The 22,297-nt window shown below is 40.7% G+C and overlaps 1 protein-coding gene across 1 annotated transcript in view; it reads left to right on the forward strand.

The window, feature by feature from the left end:
* Positions 1 to 22,297, forward strand: part of GDPD4 (glycerophosphodiester phosphodiesterase domain containing 4) — a gene marked incomplete at both ends in the record, with an annotated part of 150,580 nt that overhangs the window by 99,296 nt on the left and 28,987 nt on the right. The window contains 2 exons of the mRNA XM_080640620.1: positions 7,217 to 7,373; positions 21,537 to 21,758. Of these exons, the coding sequence (XP_080496746.1) occupies positions 7,217 to 7,373; positions 21,537 to 21,758 (379 nt within the window). The remainder of the gene's footprint in view (positions 1 to 7,216; positions 7,374 to 21,536; positions 21,759 to 22,297) is intronic.

Raw genomic sequence — 22,297 nt, forward strand, 5'->3', positions numbered from 1 at the left:
AAAGATAGTCCTTTCTCTATTGAATGGTCTTCCACACACTTGTCAGAAATTGTGACCATATGTGCGGGGCACATGCTCTGGTTGAAAGCTCAGTCCCCAGTGGGGGGCATGCAGGAGGCAGCCGATTGATGATTCTTTCTCATCATTGATGTTTCTATCTCTTTCTTCCTCTCTGAAATCAATAAAAATATTAAAAAACAATAAAATTGTAACCATACATGCAGCAGTTTATTTCTGCTCTATTCTATTCTAGTATATTTTTCTGTCTTTATGTTTGTATCATACTGTTGTTGTTTTTAATCAAATAATCCTTTCTTAAAATCTCTATTGTTGAGATTATTATAGATGTCCCTCTTTTTTCCCTCATAGCCCCCCTCTACCCAGTTTCCGCCCTGCCCCACGACTTCACCACCCTATTGTCTGTGTCCATAGGTAATGCATACATGCTTATAAGATCTTTGTTTAATCTCTTCCTGTCCCCTCAACCCCCACTTCCCTCTGAGAATCATCAGTCTGTTCCATTTCCATGCCTCCAATTCTATTTTATTCACCAGTTTATTCTGTTCATTAGATTTCTTATTTGTTTGATTTTTAGATTCAATTGTTGATAGATGTATTTGTTGCTATTTTGTTACTCATATTTTTTATCTTTTTCTTTTTTTCTTCTTCCTCTTCTTAAAGAATACCCTTCAGCATTTCATATAATACTGGTTTGGTGGTTATGAACTCCTTTAGCTTTTTCTTGTCTGTGAAGCTGTTTATCTGACCTTCAATTCTAAATGATAGCTTTGCTGGGTAGAGTAATCTTGGTTGTAGGTCCTTGCTGGTCATCACTTTGAATATTTTTTTTTGCCACTCCCTTCAGGCCTACATAGTTTCTGTTGAGAAATAGGTGATAGTTGTATGGATGCTTCCTTGTAAGTAACTAATTGCTTTTCTCTTGTTGCTTTTAAGATTCTCTCTTTGTCTTTAGCCCTTGGCATTTTAATTATGATGTGTCTTGGTGTGGTCCTCTCTGGGTTCCTCTTCTTTGGGGTTCTCTGTGCTTCCTGGACTTGTAAGTCTATTTCTTTCACAAGGTGGGGGAAGTTTTCTGTCATTATTCCTTCAAATAGGTTTTCAATATCTTGCTCTCTCTCTTCTTCTGGCAACCCCAAAATTCGGATGTTGGTATGCTTGAGGTTGTCGCAGAAGCTCCTTACACTACCTTCAAATTTTTGGATTCTTTTTTCTTTTTGCTATTCTGGTTGGGTGTTTTTTGCTTCCTCATATTTCAAATCATTGACTTGATTCTCGGGATCCTCTAGTCTACTGTTGAATACTTGTATATTATTCTTTATATCAGTCAGTGTATGCTTAATTTCTGACTGGTCCTTTTCCTTTTTTTTTTTTTTTGGCATTCTCACTAAGATCCTTGAAAGTCTCACTAAGTCCCTTGGAGGTTTCTAGAAGATTTTTGAGTAACCCTATAACCATGGTTTTGAACTCTATATCCAGTAGTTTGCTTTCTTCTATTTCTTTCATTTGTGACATGTTTCTTTGTCTCCACATTTTAGCTGCTTCCCTGTGTTTGTTTCTATGTGTTGGGTAGAACTGCTAGGTCTCTTTGAGTTGATAGAGTGGCCTTGTGTAGTAGGTGTCCTATAGGGCCCAGTGGCTGAGCCTCCCCAGTCACTTGAGGTGGACACTCTAGGTGCACCCCTTTGTGGGCTGTTGGCACAGTCTTGTAATTGAGCCTCGATTGCTGTTGGTGTCACTGGGAGGAATTGACTGTGGGGACCAGTTGCGACTACAGTGGGAGAGCTGCTGTGCAGGAGATACCCTTATGGAGCAGGACTTGATTCAGTGGGGCTTTAGTACTCACTGAGTCTGCCCCTTGAGTGTGTTGCTTATGGATGTATAGAGTTGTAATCTGATATTGTCTGACACTGACCACTGGGTACACTGGCTCTTGGGTCTCCAGGGAGGTATAAAGTCAGCCACTGCCTGGGCCACCCAGTAGGAGCTAGAGAGATCTGAAAATTCCTCCTCTTTGTATTGGGTTTGGCAGTGCCCAGATGAGGCCCAGCTGTGAAGCAAGGCAGGCTGGTGCTGGGTCTTGGGACCTCCATTGATAGGTTTGGGGCTCCCTAACCCAGCTACAACTTGTTTGACAGGTTTTAGCCTGAGCTAGGACAGGCCATTTATATGCAAATGTCACTGCAAGCAGCTGGGATAGGGCTGTAAATTGGATGGGGTGGGGTCTCAGGGAATCACCAAGGTGGAGCAAACAGAAATGGCTGCCAGTCCGCCCTGCAACTGGGAAGGTCCCAGCATAGGAACAATGACCGCTGCAAGCACCTCCGTCTGGGAGAAAGCTGCCCCCAAGTTCCTGCCTCAATGCCAGACAGTCCAGTTTCTCCTCGTATGTATCTGGGCCCTCCCCTCCCCCAGCTTTGCCCAGCACTGGAGCTCAGAGGAAGGGGGGGCTTGTAAGTTCAGTTTGTGTGCTGTCCTTTTAAGAGCAGCTGGGTCTCCAGCAGCCTCTGTGTCACTAAGCTTCAGTCCACCCTGGTTTTTACAGCCCATAGTTCTTACTGCCCGTAGGGACTTCTTTTCCCAGCTCTGCGACCTTGGGCTGGGCATCTGGTGTGGGGCTGGACCCCTTGCTCCTTCAGGCAGCCTCCGCAGAGACGATCTCCCTCCTGACTAAAGTGGCACATGTGGGTGCCGGACCAGCTGTTCTGTGCCTCCGCACCTCCTCCCACTCTCAGTGTGCTTTCTTCTGTACTTCTCTAGTTGTAGGACTTCCGTTCAGCCAGCTTTCTGGTGGTTCTGGATGATGGTTGTTGTGTATTTTAGTTGTAATTTTGATGTGGTTGTGGGAGGCAGCGAGTTCAGGCGTTTGCCTATGCTACCATCTTCCATACTGTTTTGATTACTGTAACTTTGTAGTAAGTTTTGAAGTTAGGAAATGTGAGTACTCCAGTTTTGTTCTCTTTTTAAAGATTGTTTTGGATATTCAGGATCCCTTGAGAATCTATATGAATTTTAGAATGGGTTTTTTCTATTTCTTTAAAAAACATCATTGGCATTTTGATAGTGATTGCATTGAATTGGTAGATTGCTTTGGGTAGTACCGATATCTTAATAATGTTAAGTCTTCCATACATGAAGATGAGATGTGTTCCAATTTTTTAAAAATATATTTTTATTGATTTCAGAGAGGAAGAGAGAGGGAGAGAGAGATGGAAACATCAATGATGAGAGAGAATCATTGATTGGATGCCTTCTTCATGTCCCCTACTGAGAATTGAGCCTGCATCCTAGGCATGTGCCCTTGACTGGAATTGAACCTGGGACCCTTCAGTCCACAGGCTGATGCTCTATCCACTGAGCCAAACCAGCTAGGGCAAGATGTGTTCCAATTTTTAAATTTCTCTCAGCAGTGTTTTTTAAATTACACATCCTTGGTTAAGTTCTTTTCTAAGTATATTATTCTTTTTGATGCTTTTGTAAATGGAATTATCTTTGTAATTTCCTTTCTGATTGTTCATCATCTATAATAATAAAAGCATAATATGCTAATTAGACTGGACAGCCGAATGACCTTCCAGATGTCATTCTGGACGTCCTTCTGGATGAAGCCACAGCGGCAGGGGCTGAGGCAAAGGCAGTTAGGGGCGATCAGACAGGCAGGCGAGCGGTTAGGGGCGATCAGGCAGGCGAGTGGTTAGGGGTGATCAGGCAGGCAGGCAGAGGCGGTTAGGGGCGATCAGGCAGGCAGGTGAGTGGTTAGGGGTGATCAGGCAGGCAGGTGAGTGGTTAGGGGCAATCAGGCAGGCGGAAGGGTTAGGGGTGATGAGGCAGGCAGGCAAGTGGTTAGGGGTGATGAGGCAGGCAGGTGAGTGGTTAGGGGCAGTCAGGCAGGCAGGCCAGCAGTTAGGAGCCAGCAGTCCCGGATTGCGAGAGGGATATCCGAGGCAGTCAGACATCCCTTGAGGGGTCCTGGATTGCGAGAGGGTGCAGGCCGGGCTGAGGGGCCCCCTCCCCCCCACCCATGCATGAATTTCGTACACCTCCAGTTACTGTATAGAAATGCAACTGATATTTGTGTTTTGACTTTGTATCCTGCTAGTTTGCTGAATTCATTTATTAGTTCTGGTTTTTTTTTAAATGGGAATCTTTACGGTTTTCTACATATGGTTTTATCATCTGAAAACAGGTAATTTTATTTCTTCCTTTCTAGTTTTTATGCCATCCATTTCTCTGTGTTGCTTATTTGCTCTGGCTAGAACTCCCAGTACTGCTGTGAAAAGAGGAAAAAGTAGACCTTGCCTTGTTTCTTGCCTTGCCTTGCTTTGTTCCTAGGGGAAAAGTTTTCAGTTTTTCACTGTTGGATATGATGTTCACTGTAGGTTTTCATATGTCTGTTATTATGTTGGGATGTTTTCTTCTATTCCTACATTATTAAGTGGTATTATAAAAGGGTGTTGAATTTTATTAAATGCTTTTTCTGTGACAATTGAGATTATGATGTGTTTTTTCCCATTCATTCTGTTAATATGATGTATTGCATTGGTGGATTTTGTTAGGTTGAACCATCCTTACATTTTAGGAATAAATTGCTTTTGGCCATATTGTATAATTTTTTTTAATACACCACAGAATTCTGCTTGCTAGTATTTAGTTAAGGATTTTTGCATCAGTGTTCATAAGTGATGTTGTTCTGTAGTTTTATTTTTTTTAAAGTTGATTTTAGAGAGAGAGGAAGGGAGAGGGATAGAGATAGAAACATCAATGATGAGAGAGAATCACTGATCGCTGCCTTCTGCATGCCCCTTACTGGGGTTTGAGCCTGTAACCTGGGCATGTGCCCCTGACCAGAAACCAAACCAGTGACCTCTTGGTTCCTGGGTCAACACTCAACCACTGAGCAACACCAGCGGGGCTGAGTTTTATTTTCTTCTAGGGTGTTTGTTTGGCTTTGGTGTCAGGGTATTCCTTAAACTGTTTTATGCGATCTTTTATATTTCCGTTCCTTAGACTCAGTAACTTCTATTGTCATATCTTCAAGTCACTGATTCTTTCTTCTGCCTGTTTAAATCTTCCTTTGAATTCCTCTAGTCAGTTTTCCATTTCAGATATTGTACATTTCAGTTCCAAAATTATTTTTTGTTTCTTTTAGGATTTTAATTGCTTTATTTAATATTGTTCTTTCACTCATACATTGTTTTCTTGACTTTATCTACATCTTTCTTTAGTTGAGTATCTTTAAGACAATTTTTTAAAAGTCTTTGTCTAGTATATTTGCCATCAGCTCTTTTTCAGAGACAGTTTATGTTGATTTATTTTTTTCTTTTAAATGGGCCATACTTTCCTGTTTCTTTGTATGCCTTGTGTTATTGGGGGGGGGGGGTATTTTTTTGGTTGAAAAATGGACATTTGAATCTAATAAAGTGGTAACACTGGAAATCAGTGTTTGCTGCATTTAAAAAAAATTATTATAATTGTTTAGGGTGTCTCTGAGCCATGGGTTAGCCTGAGGTGTAAACTTCAGATATTTTCAGATTTTTCTGATCCCTTTCTTGGGCATACAGTCACATTCTAATTTACCCATATATGCAGTTGTTTTATACAGTCACTTTGTAAATTTTCCCATATATTCACTTGTTTTTAAAATGATTGTCTTTAATGTCTGGCTTTCAAAAGGAGAAAAATGAAGAGTAGTAAAAAGGGTGCTGGAGTTTTAAATGCTCTGAAAGTCACTTCAAGCAGAGTAGGAGGGCTTTGCAACAGTGAGGGGAGATGCAACAATGGTTGCCCACCTCTCTGTCTTCTCTCTCTCTCTCTTTTTTTTTTTTTAATATATTTTATTGATATTTTACAGAGAGGAAAGGAGAGGGATAGAGAGCTAGAAACATCGATGAGAGAGAAACATCGATCAGCTGCCTCCTGCACACCTCCCACTGGGGATGTGCCCGCAACCAAGGTACATGCCCTTGACCGGAATCGAACCCGGGACCCTTCAGTCCGCAGGCCAACGCTCTATCCACTGAGCCAAACCGGTTTCGGCACTGTCTTCTCTTCAGTGACAAAAAGCAGCAGCCGGCCACCAGTGCATAAACCCTTATATTTGCAGTACAGGATCCTGGTTCTCACCAGCTGCTGTGCAAGCAATTCCAGGAACCTGTACACAGTTTCTTTTGATATGGCTCTTGATGGGGGATGGATAGCTGCTACTGGGCTAAGAGCTGAAATGGAATAAAATTAACCCCAGTTTATATGCAGGCTTTCTCCTGCAAATTGCATATTTCCCTAGATCAATCAAGATATCTCCCTCTCTCTGTCTTTTTCATAGCTCCATCTTCTATAGGACTCAAGCCCATAAATTCTAGGTGTCTTGACCTCTCCTTAATCTGATCTTTTTCTCCTCATTTCAGCACAATAGCTGGGTCCCTTTTAGGTTCCCCCACCCTGTATTTCACAATCCTGTATTCACCTGCAAGAAGGAAGCGTGGATAATGGTAGAGCCTATTTCATTTATTTGTCTTTTCTGAAATCATCATACTGTGCTCCCTGTTGTCCATTGGCTGAAAAAGTTATTTCCTTCATTTCATCCAATTTTGTAGTTGTTAATGGGCAGGAAGCTAAGTGTCAACCCTGTTTCTCCCTCATGGCCATTACAGGGTTCTTTTCATAGGTGTTTTAATGGAAAAGGAAGAGAGATTTTCATAAAAGCAGAGATTCTTCAAGGCAAATAGCAGATAAGAGAACCAGGAAGTTTTCTAATGATACCACCTGATGTAAAGGATTAGGGCCAGAAATACTCAGGGCAAGTGCCTCGCTGGGAAATGGGTCAGAAAAATACAGAAAGATTGTGTGGATGCCTGCTTAGTATAATTTTGGGACCTTGGGGCCTTGCCCTAGCACCACCCCATTCACTCTCAGTCACTACTGTACCTGCTGTTTTCTTGATGCCAGAAAACACCTGGATAGGGAAGCTACTCTTTCACCATCACTGATATGATATACCACAAAAGATTGAACCCTAGGGCTGAAAAATATGGACATCAAAGTGTAAATGACTAGCATTTAAGCCTTTGATGAGATTTGGGAGGGAGTAAGGAACCCTAGTAAAACTTGTGACCTTGATGGGCTTCTGAGAACTCTCTGTGCCAAGGTGGCTGAGTTCAGCCTATCCACCCCTTCCCCTCTTCTCCCCCTCTGCCTGCAGTATTGATGAGGTGCCTTTTCTCATGCATGACCATAACCTGAGAAGAACAACCAATATCAGGGAGGTCAGGCCAACTGAATCCTATTCACCAAGTTCCTTCTTCTATTGGAATTTCCTGTCAACTCTGAATGCTGGCAAGTGGTTTGTAGATTCATGGGTAAGACATTCTCCAGCTCAACAATCCTGCATTGATTTCCTCTCCTGTACACGGTCATGTGCTGCTCCTGGACAAAAAGGCTTTAGATGAAGATAGTCAAGCGTTCACACACTTTCATTCCAGTTGGTAGCAGGATTATAGCATTGGGCTTTTCCAGTAATGCTGTCAATCTAATTACTGCTTTCTACAGTCTCTGGAAATTCTGAAGACAAACTTGTAAACTTACTATTATTATTTAATTCCTTTTTATCCAAGCATTTCATAAACTTTTACAGTGTGCCTACCATGTACATGACATTTTCCTAGGCATTTTGAGTAGCTCATACTCATAAATGAGGCTGACTAGGAAACATGTTTATTCTTGATTCCATCTTCCTATTATTCAACAAATATTTATTGAGTACCCATTGGGTACTATACAGGCAGAATACAATGGTGAATAAATACACATATAGTCTTAATGGAGTTCACATGCCAGTATATGAAACAGGTCATTACAATACATTGTGATAAGTGCTAAACTAGAGTAAACGTCAGGTTGCTCAGGAGCGTAAAGAACAATTTCTAACTCAGTCTGATGCATGGTGTGGGGATTCTGGAGGGAGGAGATGTATAGGCTAATAAAGGTGTGGTAAATATAAAGCATGTGTTGTGTATAGTGTAATTTTGAGGTAAGAGTGAATGTTTCTACCTGGGATAGATGGAAAATACTTTATGGAAAAATATCATTTTAGCTGAGGGAAGATCACAACTATGGGCAGGGATGGTGGTGTGTTTCAGAGATTAATAGTATTCAGAGATTAATATGTGTGTGTGCGTGCGTGTGTGTGTGTGCGTGTGTGTGTGTAAGAAAGAAAAAGAGCAAGGGAATAATGGAGGGGAGGTGAGAAAGAAAGGTATGGGTGTAGGTGGGAGATAGATTGGGAGAATAATCTGGGAAAACATGTTGAGAGGAAATTATAGCAATGCTTAACAAGTTAAAAGATTTTTTTGAAAAATTTAAAGTAAGTAAAATAAAATGTCAGATTTGCATTTGATAAAAGTCAAGACTGCCTTCTCAAGATAGGTTAAAGAAAACAAAACAACTTGCATTTTTCAGCTTATTATATGTGCAGGGGGAATCCATGTGACTGAGGTTTTAGCAATCAGATACACTAACTTGAGACTTTGACTTTGAAAATAAACATCAGAGGAGGACAGACAGCAGCAGGCTCCATACCGCTAGCACCAGGGGCAGCCGAGCACATGCTCTAGGGATCCACTTTGGAAATAGTCCTCTCATCAGGTAATTGTGTAATTAGGAAACTAAATCTTAAGATATGTTTTATTATGCACCAAGGGTGAAATGGAATTTTATCTATATTTGGTGTTCATCCTGAGGACTTATTTGATCCTTTTTCATGTAAAAAATAATGAAAAGTAAAGAACTATGTAAGGAAGGACTTATCCGTTTCAGGTTCATTCTTTTAATGTAATGGATAGTTGAAAGTAAATTTGTAATTATTGCATCTCCTCAGAAAACGTGTTCTCATAGGAGTACCTGGCCTATAAGTGCTGATTCATATGTGAAAATAATGGGATCTCTTTGATATTCCAGGTGTCTGTGGTATGCAGGCTCCTTATATGTTTCATCATACATGAATAAATGGACACATACAAACTAGAGATGCTCCATTAGAATGTATATGTTGGATTGGTTAGCCATAGTTAATGCTTTGGCAAATTTGTGTTCCGGATGAAAAGGCTGTTATATCTGATGTATAATGTGTGGCTCATAAAAATTACTTATTGTAAGTGGTAGGGCTAGATATTTTACTGTAATAAAATTGGGTGTTTTTAAATAGGATTAATACCTTTATTTTAGCATACTTAGTCAGTAGGCTTGCAGTGTTTAATTATGCTATTACTGTGGCTACTGAGGACTATCCTGAAACCTAGGGTTCCAATATGGTTATTTAACCTTCACCCAAGGATATGTTGATTTTTAGAGATTGAGGGAGAGAGAAACATTGATGTGAAAGAGAGACATTGATTTATTGCCTCCTGTATGCACCCTCACTGGGGATTAAACCCACAACCCTAGGTATGTGAGCTGACCAGAAATCAAACCCGCAACCTTTTGGTGTACGGGTTGATGCTCCAGCCAACTAAGCCATTCCAGCCAGGGCCAAATATGGTTATTTAAACTTTATTTTTAGGTTTGATTGTGGAGATTTCTTTGCTTGCACGCTCTGTGTCCAGAGGTGGTTGAAGTGATCTGAGCATGTGTTTTTAAAGATTTGGCTGTTTGAACAATTTTTCATAACAAAGAAATTGTTGTTGTTTCGTTAAGATTATTCTTGTCCTTCTTCATTGGATGGGTATACTTATGGATTGATGATGGTGGTAAGTTGATAGTTATTTTTTAGTATATTTATTATTCTTGATATTACTTATGAAAATTAAGCAGTTTATCTGATCAGTAATAAAATATAGATACAGAAGTTCTGGGCATTGTTTCTGGGGGTTTAGCTGAGTTCCTGTTTCTCTAGCAAAATCAACATTTCTGTGGAGCTTTCTTATATCCTTTTGGGAAAACATAATTCTCATGCCTACAAATAGTGAGCATGGGAACAAGTTTTATTTAGCACATAATAAGGGAACAAGCAGGATGACTAAATCCCCACTCAGAAGAGAAGTGGGAAACCAACATACATACCAGTATAGTCAGTGCAACAAAGAACTGTTGAAATTAGATTGCTAAATTAGATATAAACCTAGTGTATTAAGTTGGTTAATATATTGTATGACAATGAAACCATACCTTTGGAGTTAACTTCTCTACCAGACAAAAATAATTTGCATCTCCACTGGACAAAAGTCATTTCCACTTTTATCAGTTTTCTCCAAGTTCTGGCCCTAATCAATACTAAATAATAATTTAAACAAAAGTACATTTCTCTAAGAGTCAGATGACCTTTAGGTGGGCTTGTTTAAGAATGTGCTGAGAGCCGAAACCGGTTTGGCTCAGTGGATAGAGCGTCGGCCTGTGGACTGAAAGGTCCCGGGTTCGATTCCGGTCAAGGGCATGTACCTTGGTTGTGGGCACATCCCCAGTGGGAGGTGTGCAGGAGGCAGCTGATCGATGTTTCTCTCTCATCGATGTTTCTAGCTCTCTATCCCTCTCCCTTCCTCTCTGTGAAATATCAATAAAATACATTTAAAAAAAAAAAAAAAAAAAGAATGTGCTGAGCAGTGGCCCAGGGGTGGGCAAACTTTTTGACTCGAGGGCCACAATGGGTTCTTAAACTGGACCGAAGGGCCAGAACAAAAGCATGGATGGAGTGTTTGTGTGAACTAATATAAATTCAAAGTAAAGGAGCGGAGGGGAGAGCAAGAGAACCGGATAGAACAGCCGGATCCGGCCCGCGGGCCGTAGTTTGCCCACAGCTGGGCTAGACTCGATAGAGTGTTGGCCCACACAACTTTATAACCAGTGTTTTGAAGTCTACATCTATAGATTGCTTGCCTACGTTTCATTTCATTCCTTTCCTGGGTTTTTTTCCTGCTCCTTTTAATTTGAGTCATTTTTCTTTGTCTCCTCACGTTGGCTGCCTTCCTATGTGTGTTTCTATGTATTAGGTAGAGCTGCTGCGTCTCCCAGGTTTGGTAAAGTGGCCCTATGCAGAATGTGTTCTATAGGGCCTAGTGGCACAGTCTTTCTGGCCACCTGGGGCGGGTGCTCCTAGAGTGTGCCTGGTATAAATTGTATATGACCTGTTTTAGTTGAAATTTGATTTCTGTTGGCTTGTCAGTGGGTAGGGTTTACCAACACAGTAGGGGTTGACCACACAGAGCAGGTTCGCCCCAGCGGGGCCCTGGTCTCTGCTGAGACCAACCCTTTGGGTGTTCTGTTTATGTAACTAATCAGGTGGTGCTGTTGTAGTCTGAGGCTGGCCACCAGGTGTGTTTGTTCTGGGTCCTAAATTGGAAAGCCACATGCAAAACAATGAAACTAGACTGCTATTTGCCACCATATACAAAAATTAACTCAAAATGGATTAAAGACTTAAATGTAAGACCTCAAACAATGAAATATATGAAAGAAAACATATATACTAAACTTATGGTCTTGGTCTTAGAGAGGTTTTTGTGACTTTGACCCAAAATGCAAGGGAAGTGAAATAAAAGGTAAATGAATGGGACTATATCAAACTTAAAAGCTTCTGCTCAGCAAAAGAAACCAACAACAAAACAAAAAGTCAACCAACCGAATGGGAGAAGATACTTGCACAATACCTTTGATAAAGGGCTAATATCCAAAATATACAAAAAACTCATATAACTCAACAACCAAAAATCGAATTAAAAAATGGCAGAGGGCCTGACTAGACACTTCTCCCAAGAAGACATAAATGACCAAAAGATATATGAAAGGATGCTCAGCTTCACTAGCTATTAGGAAAATGCAAGTCAAAATCACAACTGTTAGAATGGCTGTTATCAACAAGACAAGAAATAAGTGTTGCAGAGAAAAACGGAACCCTTATACACTGCTGGTGGGAGTGTAAATTGGTATAGCCACTATGGAAAATAGTATGGGATTCCTCAAAAAATTAAGACTAGAGCTACGACATGACCCAGCAATCCTTCTTTTGCATATCTACCTGAAAAATTTGGAAATATTTATTCACAAAAATGTATCTATCCATATGTTCATTGCAGTGTTATTCACCAGTGGTCAAAACATGGAAGCAACCTAAGTATCCTTTGATGGATGATTGGATAAAGAAGATGTGGTACATACATACAATGGAATACTACTTAGCCATAAGAAAAGATTGAATAGTGTCATTTGTGACAACATGATGGCTCTTGAGACTATCCTGCTAAGTGAAATAAGTCAGATGAAATAGTCAAGAACCATATGATTTCACTCATCTATATATATAAAAGCCCAGTGACCGAATGGCAGAATGACTGGAACAACTGGTCGCTATGATGCACACTGCGGCAGCCAACAGGCCTGATCTGGCCCGATCAGCGCCCCCCTCCCCCCAACCTCTCACGGCCCCTCCCCCTGGCCGGCCCCATCCCCAGTTGGCTCCCCCACCCCAATCGGGGATGGAGCCAGCCAGCCAACCGCCTGCATCCCCTTGCCCCCCACCGGCCCCACCCTAGATTGGCCCTCATTGGGGTGGGCTGGCCGGACCTCACCTGTGTACGAATTTGTGCACTGGGCCTTTAGTGTGGGATATAAACAGAAAGTAACAAACAGACAAAAAACTCAGAGACATGGACAACAGTACTGTGGTTACCAGAGGGAAAGAGGAGCAGGGTTGGTAGAAGAAGTTAAAGGGGGTCAAATATATGGTGATGGAAGAGACTTTACTTTTGGGTGGTGAATATACAGTGCAACATACAGATTATGTTTATAGAATTGTACACTTGAAACCTATATAATCATATTAATCATTGTCACTCAATAAATTTAATGAAAAATTTAAAAGGATCTCAGTTTAAGTCCAAAGGAGTTAGTATGTGCCTTCAGTAAATTCCTGAAGCATAATTTCCCAGGTAAATTGTTGCTTTTTCTCTGGAAACAGTGTCAACAGAATTTGATGCCAATTATTCTGCCTCTTTTTCCCTCAGAGATTCTGGTACTATGGCTAATAATTTATGTTTTGAATTAATATACTAATATTTATAGTGATAATTTGATAATCTGCAGCAGAATTTTCTGTGATTCATGAAAATAATTTAGATGTAGTACATTTCTTTTTAAAGTTAAGTAATAAAGCTTTTTTTTTTAACTCTTCATTGTTGAAAGTATTACAAGTATTGTTCCTGTTCTTAGGGGAAATGGTCCTCCTTCCCCCCGCCCCATTAACCTCTTCCAGCCCGCTACTGTCCCTCCCAACCCCCACCAGGCCCTCACCACCCCATTGTCTGTGTCCTTTGTGTGAGTCCTTTGTTCTGAGATGGGTCTTTGTAGACAGCATGTATATAGGTAATGTTTTCTTATCCATTCAGCTACCCTATGTCTTTTGATTGGAGCGTTTAATTCATTTACATTTAAGATTATTATTGATAGGTACTTGTTGCCATTTTTATTTTTGATGTATATATTCCTTATTCCCTTTCTATTACTTCTTTTTACAACAGTCCCTTTGGCATTTCTTGCATTGCTGGCTCGGTGGTAATAAACTCCCTTAGCCTTTTTTTTTTTTTGTCTGGGAAGCTTCTGAATTCACCTTAAATTTTGAATGATAGCCTTGCTGGATGAGAATTCTTGGATTCAGTCCCCTGCTTTGCATCACTTTATATACTTCATTCCATTTCCTTCTGGCCTGAGAAATCAGTTGATGGTCTAATGGGGGATCCCTGGTAGATAACTTTCAAGCTCCCTCTGGCAGCCTTTAAGGTTCTTACTTTGTCATTGATGTTTGCCAATTTAATTACAATGTGTCTTGATGTCAGTCTTTTGAGGTTCATCTTGTTTTGGACTCTCTGTGCTTCTTTTTTCTTCCCAAAGTCATGGAAGTTTTCTGTCATTATTTCTTCAAACAGGTTTTCTATTTCTTGCTCAGCTTCCTCTCCTTCTGGTACCCCTATTATGTTTCATTTCATGTTGTCCCAGAGCTCCCTTAGACTCTCCTGCTTTTAAATTTTTTCCCCACTTGCTGCTCTGCTTGGGTGTTTTTTTCTACCTTGTCTTCTAACTTGCTGAATCGGTCCTTAGCTTCTTCTAGTCTACTGTTGAAATTTTCCATTGTGTTCTTTATTGCAGCTATGTAATTCTTCTTTTCCTCTTGATTCTTACACATGTTGTTGAATTTCTCATCTAGACGTTTGAGCATCCTTGTAACCATTACTCTGAATTCTTTCTTTGACAAATTGCTTGCCTAGGTTTCCTTTAGTTCCTTTTCTGGTGATTCCTCCTTTTCTTTCATTTGGGGATTATTTCATTGTCTCTCTACTTTTGATGTTCCTTTTTAATTGTTTCTATGTATTAGATCAGACTGCTATGCCCCCCAGATTTTTGAATTGGTCTTATGTAGTAGATGTTTTTTTCGTTTTTTTTTATTATTATTTTTTAATTTAATCTTTATTGTTCAGATTATTACAATTGTTTCTCCTTTTTCCCCCCATAGCTCCCCTCCACCTGGTTCCAACCCCACCCTTTGCCCATATCTCCCCCCACACTGTCCTCATCCATGGGTGTATGATTTTTGTCCAGTCTCTTCCTGCACCCCCCCCTTACCCCTTTTCCCCTGAGAATTATCAGTCCACTCCCTTTCTGTGCCCCTGATTCTATTATATTCACCAGTTTATTCTGTTCCTCAGATTTTTTAATTCACTTGATTTTTAGGTTCACTTGTTGATAGATATGTATTTGTGGTTCATAATTGTTCTCTTTACTTTCTTCTTCTTCCTCTTATTAAAGAATACCTTTCAGCATTTCATATAATACTGGTTTGGCTGTGATGAACTCCTTTAGCTTTTTCTTATCTGTGAAGCTCTTTATCTGCCCTTCCATTCTGAATGATAGCTTTGCTGGGTAGAGTAGTCTTGGTTGTAGGTTCTTGCTATTCATCACTTTGAATATTTCTTGCCACTCCCGTCTGGCCTGCATAGTTTCTGTTGAGAAATCAGCTGACAGTCGTATGGGTGCTCCCTTGTAGGTAATTAACTGTTTTTCTCTTGCTGCTTTTAATATTCTCTCTTTGTCTTTTGCTCTTGGCATTTTAATTATGATGTGTCTTGGTGTGGTCCTCTTTGGATTCCTTTTGTTTGGGGTTCTGTGCGCTTCCTGGACTTGTAAGTCTATTTCTTTCACCAGATCAGGGAAGTTTTCTGTCATTATTTCTTCCAATAGGTTTTCAGAATCTTACTCTCTCTCTTCTTCTGGCACCCCCATAATTCTGATGTTGGTACGCTTGAAGTTGTCCCAGAGGCTTCTTATCCTATCTTCAGCTTTTTGGATTCTTTTTTCTTTTTCTTTTTTTTTTTTTTTTTTGCTTTTCCGGTTGAGTGTTTTTTGCTTCTTTGTATTTCAAATCTTTGACTTGATTCTTACGTTCCTCTAGTCTGCTGTTGGGTCTCTGTATAAAATTTTTTATTTCAGTCAGTATATGTTTAATTTCTAGTTGGTCCTTTTTCATATCTTCGAGGGTCTCGTTATATTTATCGGCCTTTTCTAGGATATTCTTGAAAAGCCTTATAACCGTGGTTTTGAATTCTATATCCAGTTGTTTGTTTTCCTCCATTTCTTTCGTTTGTGATCTGTTTCTTTGTCCCCCCATTTTTCACTGCTTCCCTGAGTTGGTAGGGTAGCTTTGTGTGCTAGGTTTCCAATATGGCCCTGTGGGTCGGCCTCCCCAGTTACCTGAAGTGGACACTCTTGGTGCACCCCTTTGTGGACTGTGTGTACAGCCTTGTTGTAGTTAAGTCTTGATTGTTGTTGGTATCACTGGGAGGAATTGACCTGCAGGCCAGTTGGCTGTGAGGATCAGCTGTGTCTATACTGGGAGATTTTAGGTGCTGGAGACAGCCTTATAGGATTAGCCTTGCCAGATTGCAAAAGCCTCTGTGCTCAGGTTGGAAGGGGTGGAGTCTCAGGGTGGAGCAGACAGTCTTGGCTTCCCGTCAGCCCTGCCCTTGCGCACGAGTCTCCAGACCTCTGCCTTCTGCGGTTCCCAAGTTTCCGCTTACAGTCCAGATTTCCCCTGTAAGAGCGTTGGTCCCCAGGGGCTCACCCGGAACTGCGGATCAGTGCAGTTGGAACTGGGGTTCAGTGCAGTCAGGAGCTTCTGACTCCCTTCCACTAGGGATAGCCTGTGGTAACCTTCACAGTCAGTCTTTGTGCGCACTCGCGCCTCCAGACCCCTGCCGCTGCGGCTCCCCCGGGTCTCCGAGTCTCTGTGTGCCTTTCTCTCTACCTGACAGTCCAAATTCCCCCTGTATGAGCCTAGGTCCTTGGGTTTTCGCCTGGAACTGAGGATCAGTGCAGTCGGAACTGGGGTTCAGTGCAGTTGGGGGCTTCCTTCCCCCTCCCGCCAGAGAAAGCCAGCCAGGCACTCCACCGCCCTTCCTCTCTGCACACGCGTCTTCTTACCTCAGCTCTTTGCCGCTCCTTCTCCGTGAGCTTTCCTCTTTCCTTCTAGTTGTAGAATTTCCACTCAGCCAGCTTTCCTGTGGTTCTGGATGGTGTCTGTTCTGTCTTTTAGTTGTAGTTTTGAAATTGTGCGGGGCAGCAGTTTAGGTGCTTACCTATGCTGCCATCTTGGTTTTCCTCAGTAGATGTTTTTTGAGACCCAGTGGTGCACACTTTCAGGTCTCCTGGGCCGGGCCCCCTACTTGAGATATTTGGGTTCTCCTGATGTACTTGGGTCTTGAATGTTATTGTCCCATTCGTGGATGGAGTCTCCTCTCTGGATGTCTGATTATGTGCCTCACTCCCTACCACATCGTGCCAACCATTGTGGAGGCGATGACTGAACAGAACAAAATACAACATGACAAGACACGACACAGTAGGAACAGAACACAAGACACCTGTAGCCCCAATAAAACTGATCACCAGAGAAAAGAGAATTGGGAAATAGAAAAGAGAGCAAGAATGTTAGCAAGGGGAAAAAAGAAAGAATGAATATGGGGAGAAAACACAACAAAACAAACAAATAAACCAAAAGCACAAACAAAAAACACCCAGAAAAAAAGTGGGGGTGGGGGGCAGAATTTGTAGATGGAAAGCTTAAATAGAGAAAATAAGGTTAAGGAATTGGATGAATAGGGGCAGGACCATGGTTTAGCATAGAAGAGGGAGAAAAGAAGTGAGAAGACAAGAAGAAACAATAAAAAAATTTAAAAAAAATTTTTTTTAAAGAATAGAGAGCAGATAAGCCTAAATTTAGTTTGTGAAACAAGTTAAAAAATTGGGAGAAGAAAAGAGCAAGAAAAAATAAAAAATAAAAATTGAGTAGTGAAGAAAAAGAAAAGAGAAGGGGAAATGGAGTAGGAGCAGGAAAGAGGAAATTAGATATATTAATAAACCAACAGAGACTAGAATAATAACCGTAAAGCAGGTAAAGAAGATCCATTTTTAAAAAGGGGAAAAAAGAAAGGAAAGAGGAAAACTAAAATAGAGAAAGGAGAAAAAATGGGAGAAAAAAATAGAAGTGAGGAAGAAAAAGGTGCAAAAAAAATAAGATAAAATAAAAAATTAAAAATTTTTAAGTTTTTAATAATACAAAAAAAGTGAAGTGTTGTTTGCTTCAGCTGAGTTTCAATGCCCCATGGGAGTTGGTTTAGGACTCCACTCATCTGTTCTGTCTGCTAATTCTGAGCTTCCTGTTATGTACTTAGGTGCTGGCCACTGTAAGGCACTGTCTTTTGGCTTTTAGCACCCTGCTTGAAGCTCCAAGCGATCCACAGGTCCTCTGCTCATGTCTGTCTCTACAGGCCTTGGCTGCAAATATGCGGGACCACTCTTCCCTCTTTGCCTGTCTGCCAGTTGTCTGTCTTAATCACTCAAGCATCTGTTTTTGACAGGGCTTTAGGTGGGGTTGATGCTGTTTCACTTTCAGGGAATAAGATGGATGTTTTATTCCTGACCCAGAGCTACTATTCCGGGAGTGGCCCAAAATATTACTCTGGCCTTGGTTGGTCAGAGATCCTTGTATTGAGACCAGTGGTGTTGGCTGGAAATCTGGAGTTTTTATCAGTCTGGTTCCAGAATAGTAGGGCAGACGACCCCTCTTCCAATGCAGTCACTGAGGGCTCTCGGGACTATTCAGACCTGTAAGCTTGGCCTCTACCTTTTTTTCCTCTGTAAAACTCAAAATGCAGGGTGTGATAGGCTGGCTGTATTACCTGCCTTGAGGTTACTGGGAGGGGCTAGCTCTTCTGGGGAGAAATGGCCGCTTTGGTTCAGAACCTTAAGTGTCCCAATGCAGGACTCCTGGTCATGTCTCCCTGCCCTGCTTCCCTCCCCAGCCTCTTCTCAGGCACCTCAAGTCTGTGCCTCTCTCCCTGCGTCAAAGCCTCGGGTGAGTGTTTGCAATGGAAGAGCGCTGTGTTCTGGGTTTAGAGAATAAAAACAAAGACAAAACAACAATGAAACTGCATGTTTCTCTCGGGCTGCCTTTCGGGCCACCTTTTGAGGTGCAGCCTTTTGAGGTTGTGGTCTTGGGTCCAGATTCCCCAGCAGCCAGCAGCCCTGTGGCTTTTCCTTTTCAGTTGGATGTTACACCTGTCTCCAAAGGATGCGGCTCTGGTGCAACACAGCTTCCTCCTCGCCCTCTCAGCCAGCTGGCCAGCCTCTCCTCTTAAGCCCACATTCGATTCCTACCACTCTCCAGGCATCCTCTGCCCTTCCTTGTTGAAAATTGTCTCCTTAGCTGTGTCTAATTTGTTAATGCCAGGTGGCTGTTCTCCGATTTAGTTGTATTTCCAGTCTGGCTCCAGGACAAGGTGCATGACACATCTGTCTATTCAGCTGCCGCTTTTTCGTTCTCTGGTGGTGTTTTTTACAAAGTAGATTTCTAATGATGAAATTTATAGGAAAGTACCATGGAGAAGAAAGGAGTGTTTCTGACAGTGGTCTCAAAATAACAGTTATAGGTTGGGAAATATAAAGGACTTGGGATTGTTAGAAATTCCCACTACTTCAATGGTTTTAGTGCTCTGAACAATCTGATTTTCTGGATTAATAAAAAAATTTTTTAAAAGGTGGTGGCAAATGTATCAACAAGAAAATACTTATATTATTCTTCATCTATATTTACAGATAGTTCTCAAAAGTTGCCGATTGAATGGTAATGTTTTCCTTTAAGTAGTGTAATTTGGCAGATTTTGGATAATTGTCCTAATTTTTAATCAATATGACACATTGGATTGTCCACTGGACCTTCTACTTGCAATTATTCTAAGCATAGGCCTAGAGAACCAAAGAACTTTTAGTATTGTTTTTAATTGAGGAACCAGGTATTTTATGTGGAGAACTGGAAATTTGTTTTCATTTTTATCTTGTTATTTTCTAGGCTTTTAAAAACGTTCACCCACAAATTGGAGATAGTCTAAACAGGCATTGTCCCATTCCTATTTATTTTTCTGACTAAGTCGCCTATTTTATGTATAAAAAAAGAGGCTTGATTTATTTCAGCTGTTAGTTCTACCCCATAGTAATATTTAAAGCTTACTGGAATCTAATTTAAAACTCTCCTGTTGCTTACTCTTTATTATTTTTGCTATTTTGAAATTTCATCTAATTTATTCTTAAAGGAAAGGCTTCATAAATGTCTTCCTAGAGTGCATTTCCTATTCTTTTTCCCATTCAAACGCAGTTAAAAAAAGTATGCACAGTTTAGTCATTTAAATCCCATCTTGGTCTATGCCATACTGTTATTTTAATATTTAAATTAGTCAGTTGGTCTAGATCAGGTGTAGAGTCAAACAAAATCTTGAATCCTAAAGCAAATTTCTTTTTTCTGAGACTGAAGAAAACAATCATGGTAGACCTCCGCTCAGATATAGACTATGTTTAATTCAGCTTCTGTGATCTGCCTTACAGTCTAGCATGGGGATATTGTGAAATGTGATTGTATATTTCCTGAGAAAAAAGTGAGAAAGGGTGGCTTTTTAAAGAGGTCAAGGAAAGAAAAAGAAATAAAAACGGTGAGAATGAGAATGAAGATAAAGTTTTGCAGAGAGAGAGATTATTTGAGTTACAAAAATGTGAGGTGGCTACTGCTTGCTTCACTGACTTCACCCACAAATAATCTACAATTGGTAAATGACAATAAAAGCAACCATCTGTTATATTTAAAATAGCTAGTACATGTATAGACTGAGGTATAGGATGAAATGCTGTGTATTGCACAGAAAAATGGACAGATTCTCCTGTGAGGGAGTTACATTCCAGTTGAGGCAGTAGAGAGTAAGGGAACTAAGTGAATTGTGCACTTTTCTATGTACTGGACATGCTCCTAGACCCTGTACATATTTTATCCTATTTAATCTTCAGAATAATCTTGAGAAGTAGATAGGTTATCCTCCCACCCCCATCCCCTACTTTATAGTTTGGGCAATGAAGACTTGGAGAATTTAAATGGTTCTACCAATTACACAGCAAGAGAAGCATATGAAGTCAGGTTTTGAATCTGGTCTAAGATATCCACAGGTAACTATAGAAGGCAGAATGAGGCATACAAATACAAGGGCACAAAAATGGGCCATTGAACTTTAACACTATTAAAATCTTTTTAGTTCAGGAATATTGAAGGCTTCATGAAGGAGGTAGCATTTGAACTGGGCTTTGCAGGTTGAGGGTAGGATTTTTTAATGGATATGACAAAGAAGGCAAATGAGAAATAAGAGCTGGTATTGACTCCAATTCAGTGTGTAGCCAACACCTATTTCTTTCTTTTTTTTTAATGTTTTTATTGATTTTGAGAGAGAGAGGAAGGGAGAGGGATAGAGAGAGAAAACATTGATGAGAGAGGAGCATCATGGCTGCTTCCTGCACAGCCCCTACTGGGGATTGAGCCAGCAACCAAGGTACGTGCCCTTGACTGGAATAAAACCCGGGACCCTTCAGTTCACAGGCCGATGCTCTATCCACTGAGCCAAACCAGCTAGGGCCCAAAGCCTATTTCTAGAACAGTGAGAGCAAATGTTGGAAGCCAGGGCAACTAAAAAGGGATATCTTGAGTTATAGAAAAAAAGTCTGAAAAAGAAGGTTAAGACAGGAACATGAAGGTCTTTCAGTGCAAATATAAAAGGGTCTTTGATATAGATAAAAATATTCCAAATACCATAATTAGCTATGGAGTATCTATTTTTTAAATATTCATCATCGATCAGCTGCCTCCTGCATGCCCCCCACCGGGGATCAAGCTTGGAACTGGGTCATGTGCCCTGATCAGGAATTGAACCAGGGACCTCTTCGTTAATGGGTCGATGTTCAACCACTACGTCACACCAGCTGAGCTGGAGTCTATATTTTATTTTTCTCCTTGGCAACTCTTATCTCAGTCGTTTATTTCCTGCTGACATACCAGTATTTCAGAGGGCCTGGCGTTGAATGATACTAGAGCAACATGGAGGTAGGGCCATATAGCAGGAAAATTGGAAAATGCTTTTGATAGGAGCCAATGTATTCTCTGATGTATTTATTTTTAGAAGAAGCCATTTTACAATATGAAACCCTTATCAAAGGCTGATAAAGAAAAGGCAAAAAATCAGAGGATTCCAAAACTAAGTGATTATTTGGAAATTGCACGGAAGACAAATAAATATGTGATATTTGATCTTAATGGCCCTCCACCAAAACATCCTCTCAGAAATACATATGTACGTCGTGTAGTAGATGTGATTCTTGACTCTAAAATTGAGCAACGTATGGTATGTCTATCTCAGTATTTATGGTAGAGGTTGGGAGGTGGGTAGCATGTCCCAGGAGTATAGCAGTTGAACTTACCCTATCTTATAGATCTTCTCTGGGATCCTTAAATTTGCTCCCTTTAGAAATGGAGATTACTGCTTATACATAACATGAAACAACCTAAGAATGACTCACTTATATTTATTTCACTGGGGGAAAACATTGAGGTTTGTTGCCATTCCAAACCAAATGAAATATCAGCAGTGTAATGACTATCTGTTGTGACCTGTACCATTCACCAAGGCAGAACTATTAGAAAGGGCCTGAGTACACTAATGCATTGAGGACTTGGCTTCTATTAATGATGAATAAGCTGGATCTTACTTGAGCATTGATTTGCTCATCATGTTTTTCAGAAGGAACTCTCTGCATTGGGGTAGTCAATTATTCCAAATCTCTTAAATTCTCAGAATATGGAAGAGTGCTTTGAATCAGAGAAAAATGGGTCTTTTTACCAATGGAATTATTTGCAGATGAGTCATAATGAGCCCTCTTAAAG

The sequence above is a fragment of the Plecotus auritus genome (genome assembly GCF_963455305.1).
Source record: "Plecotus auritus genome assembly, chromosome: 9".
Taxonomy (NCBI): Eukaryota; Metazoa; Chordata; class Mammalia; order Chiroptera; family Vespertilionidae; genus Plecotus; species Plecotus auritus.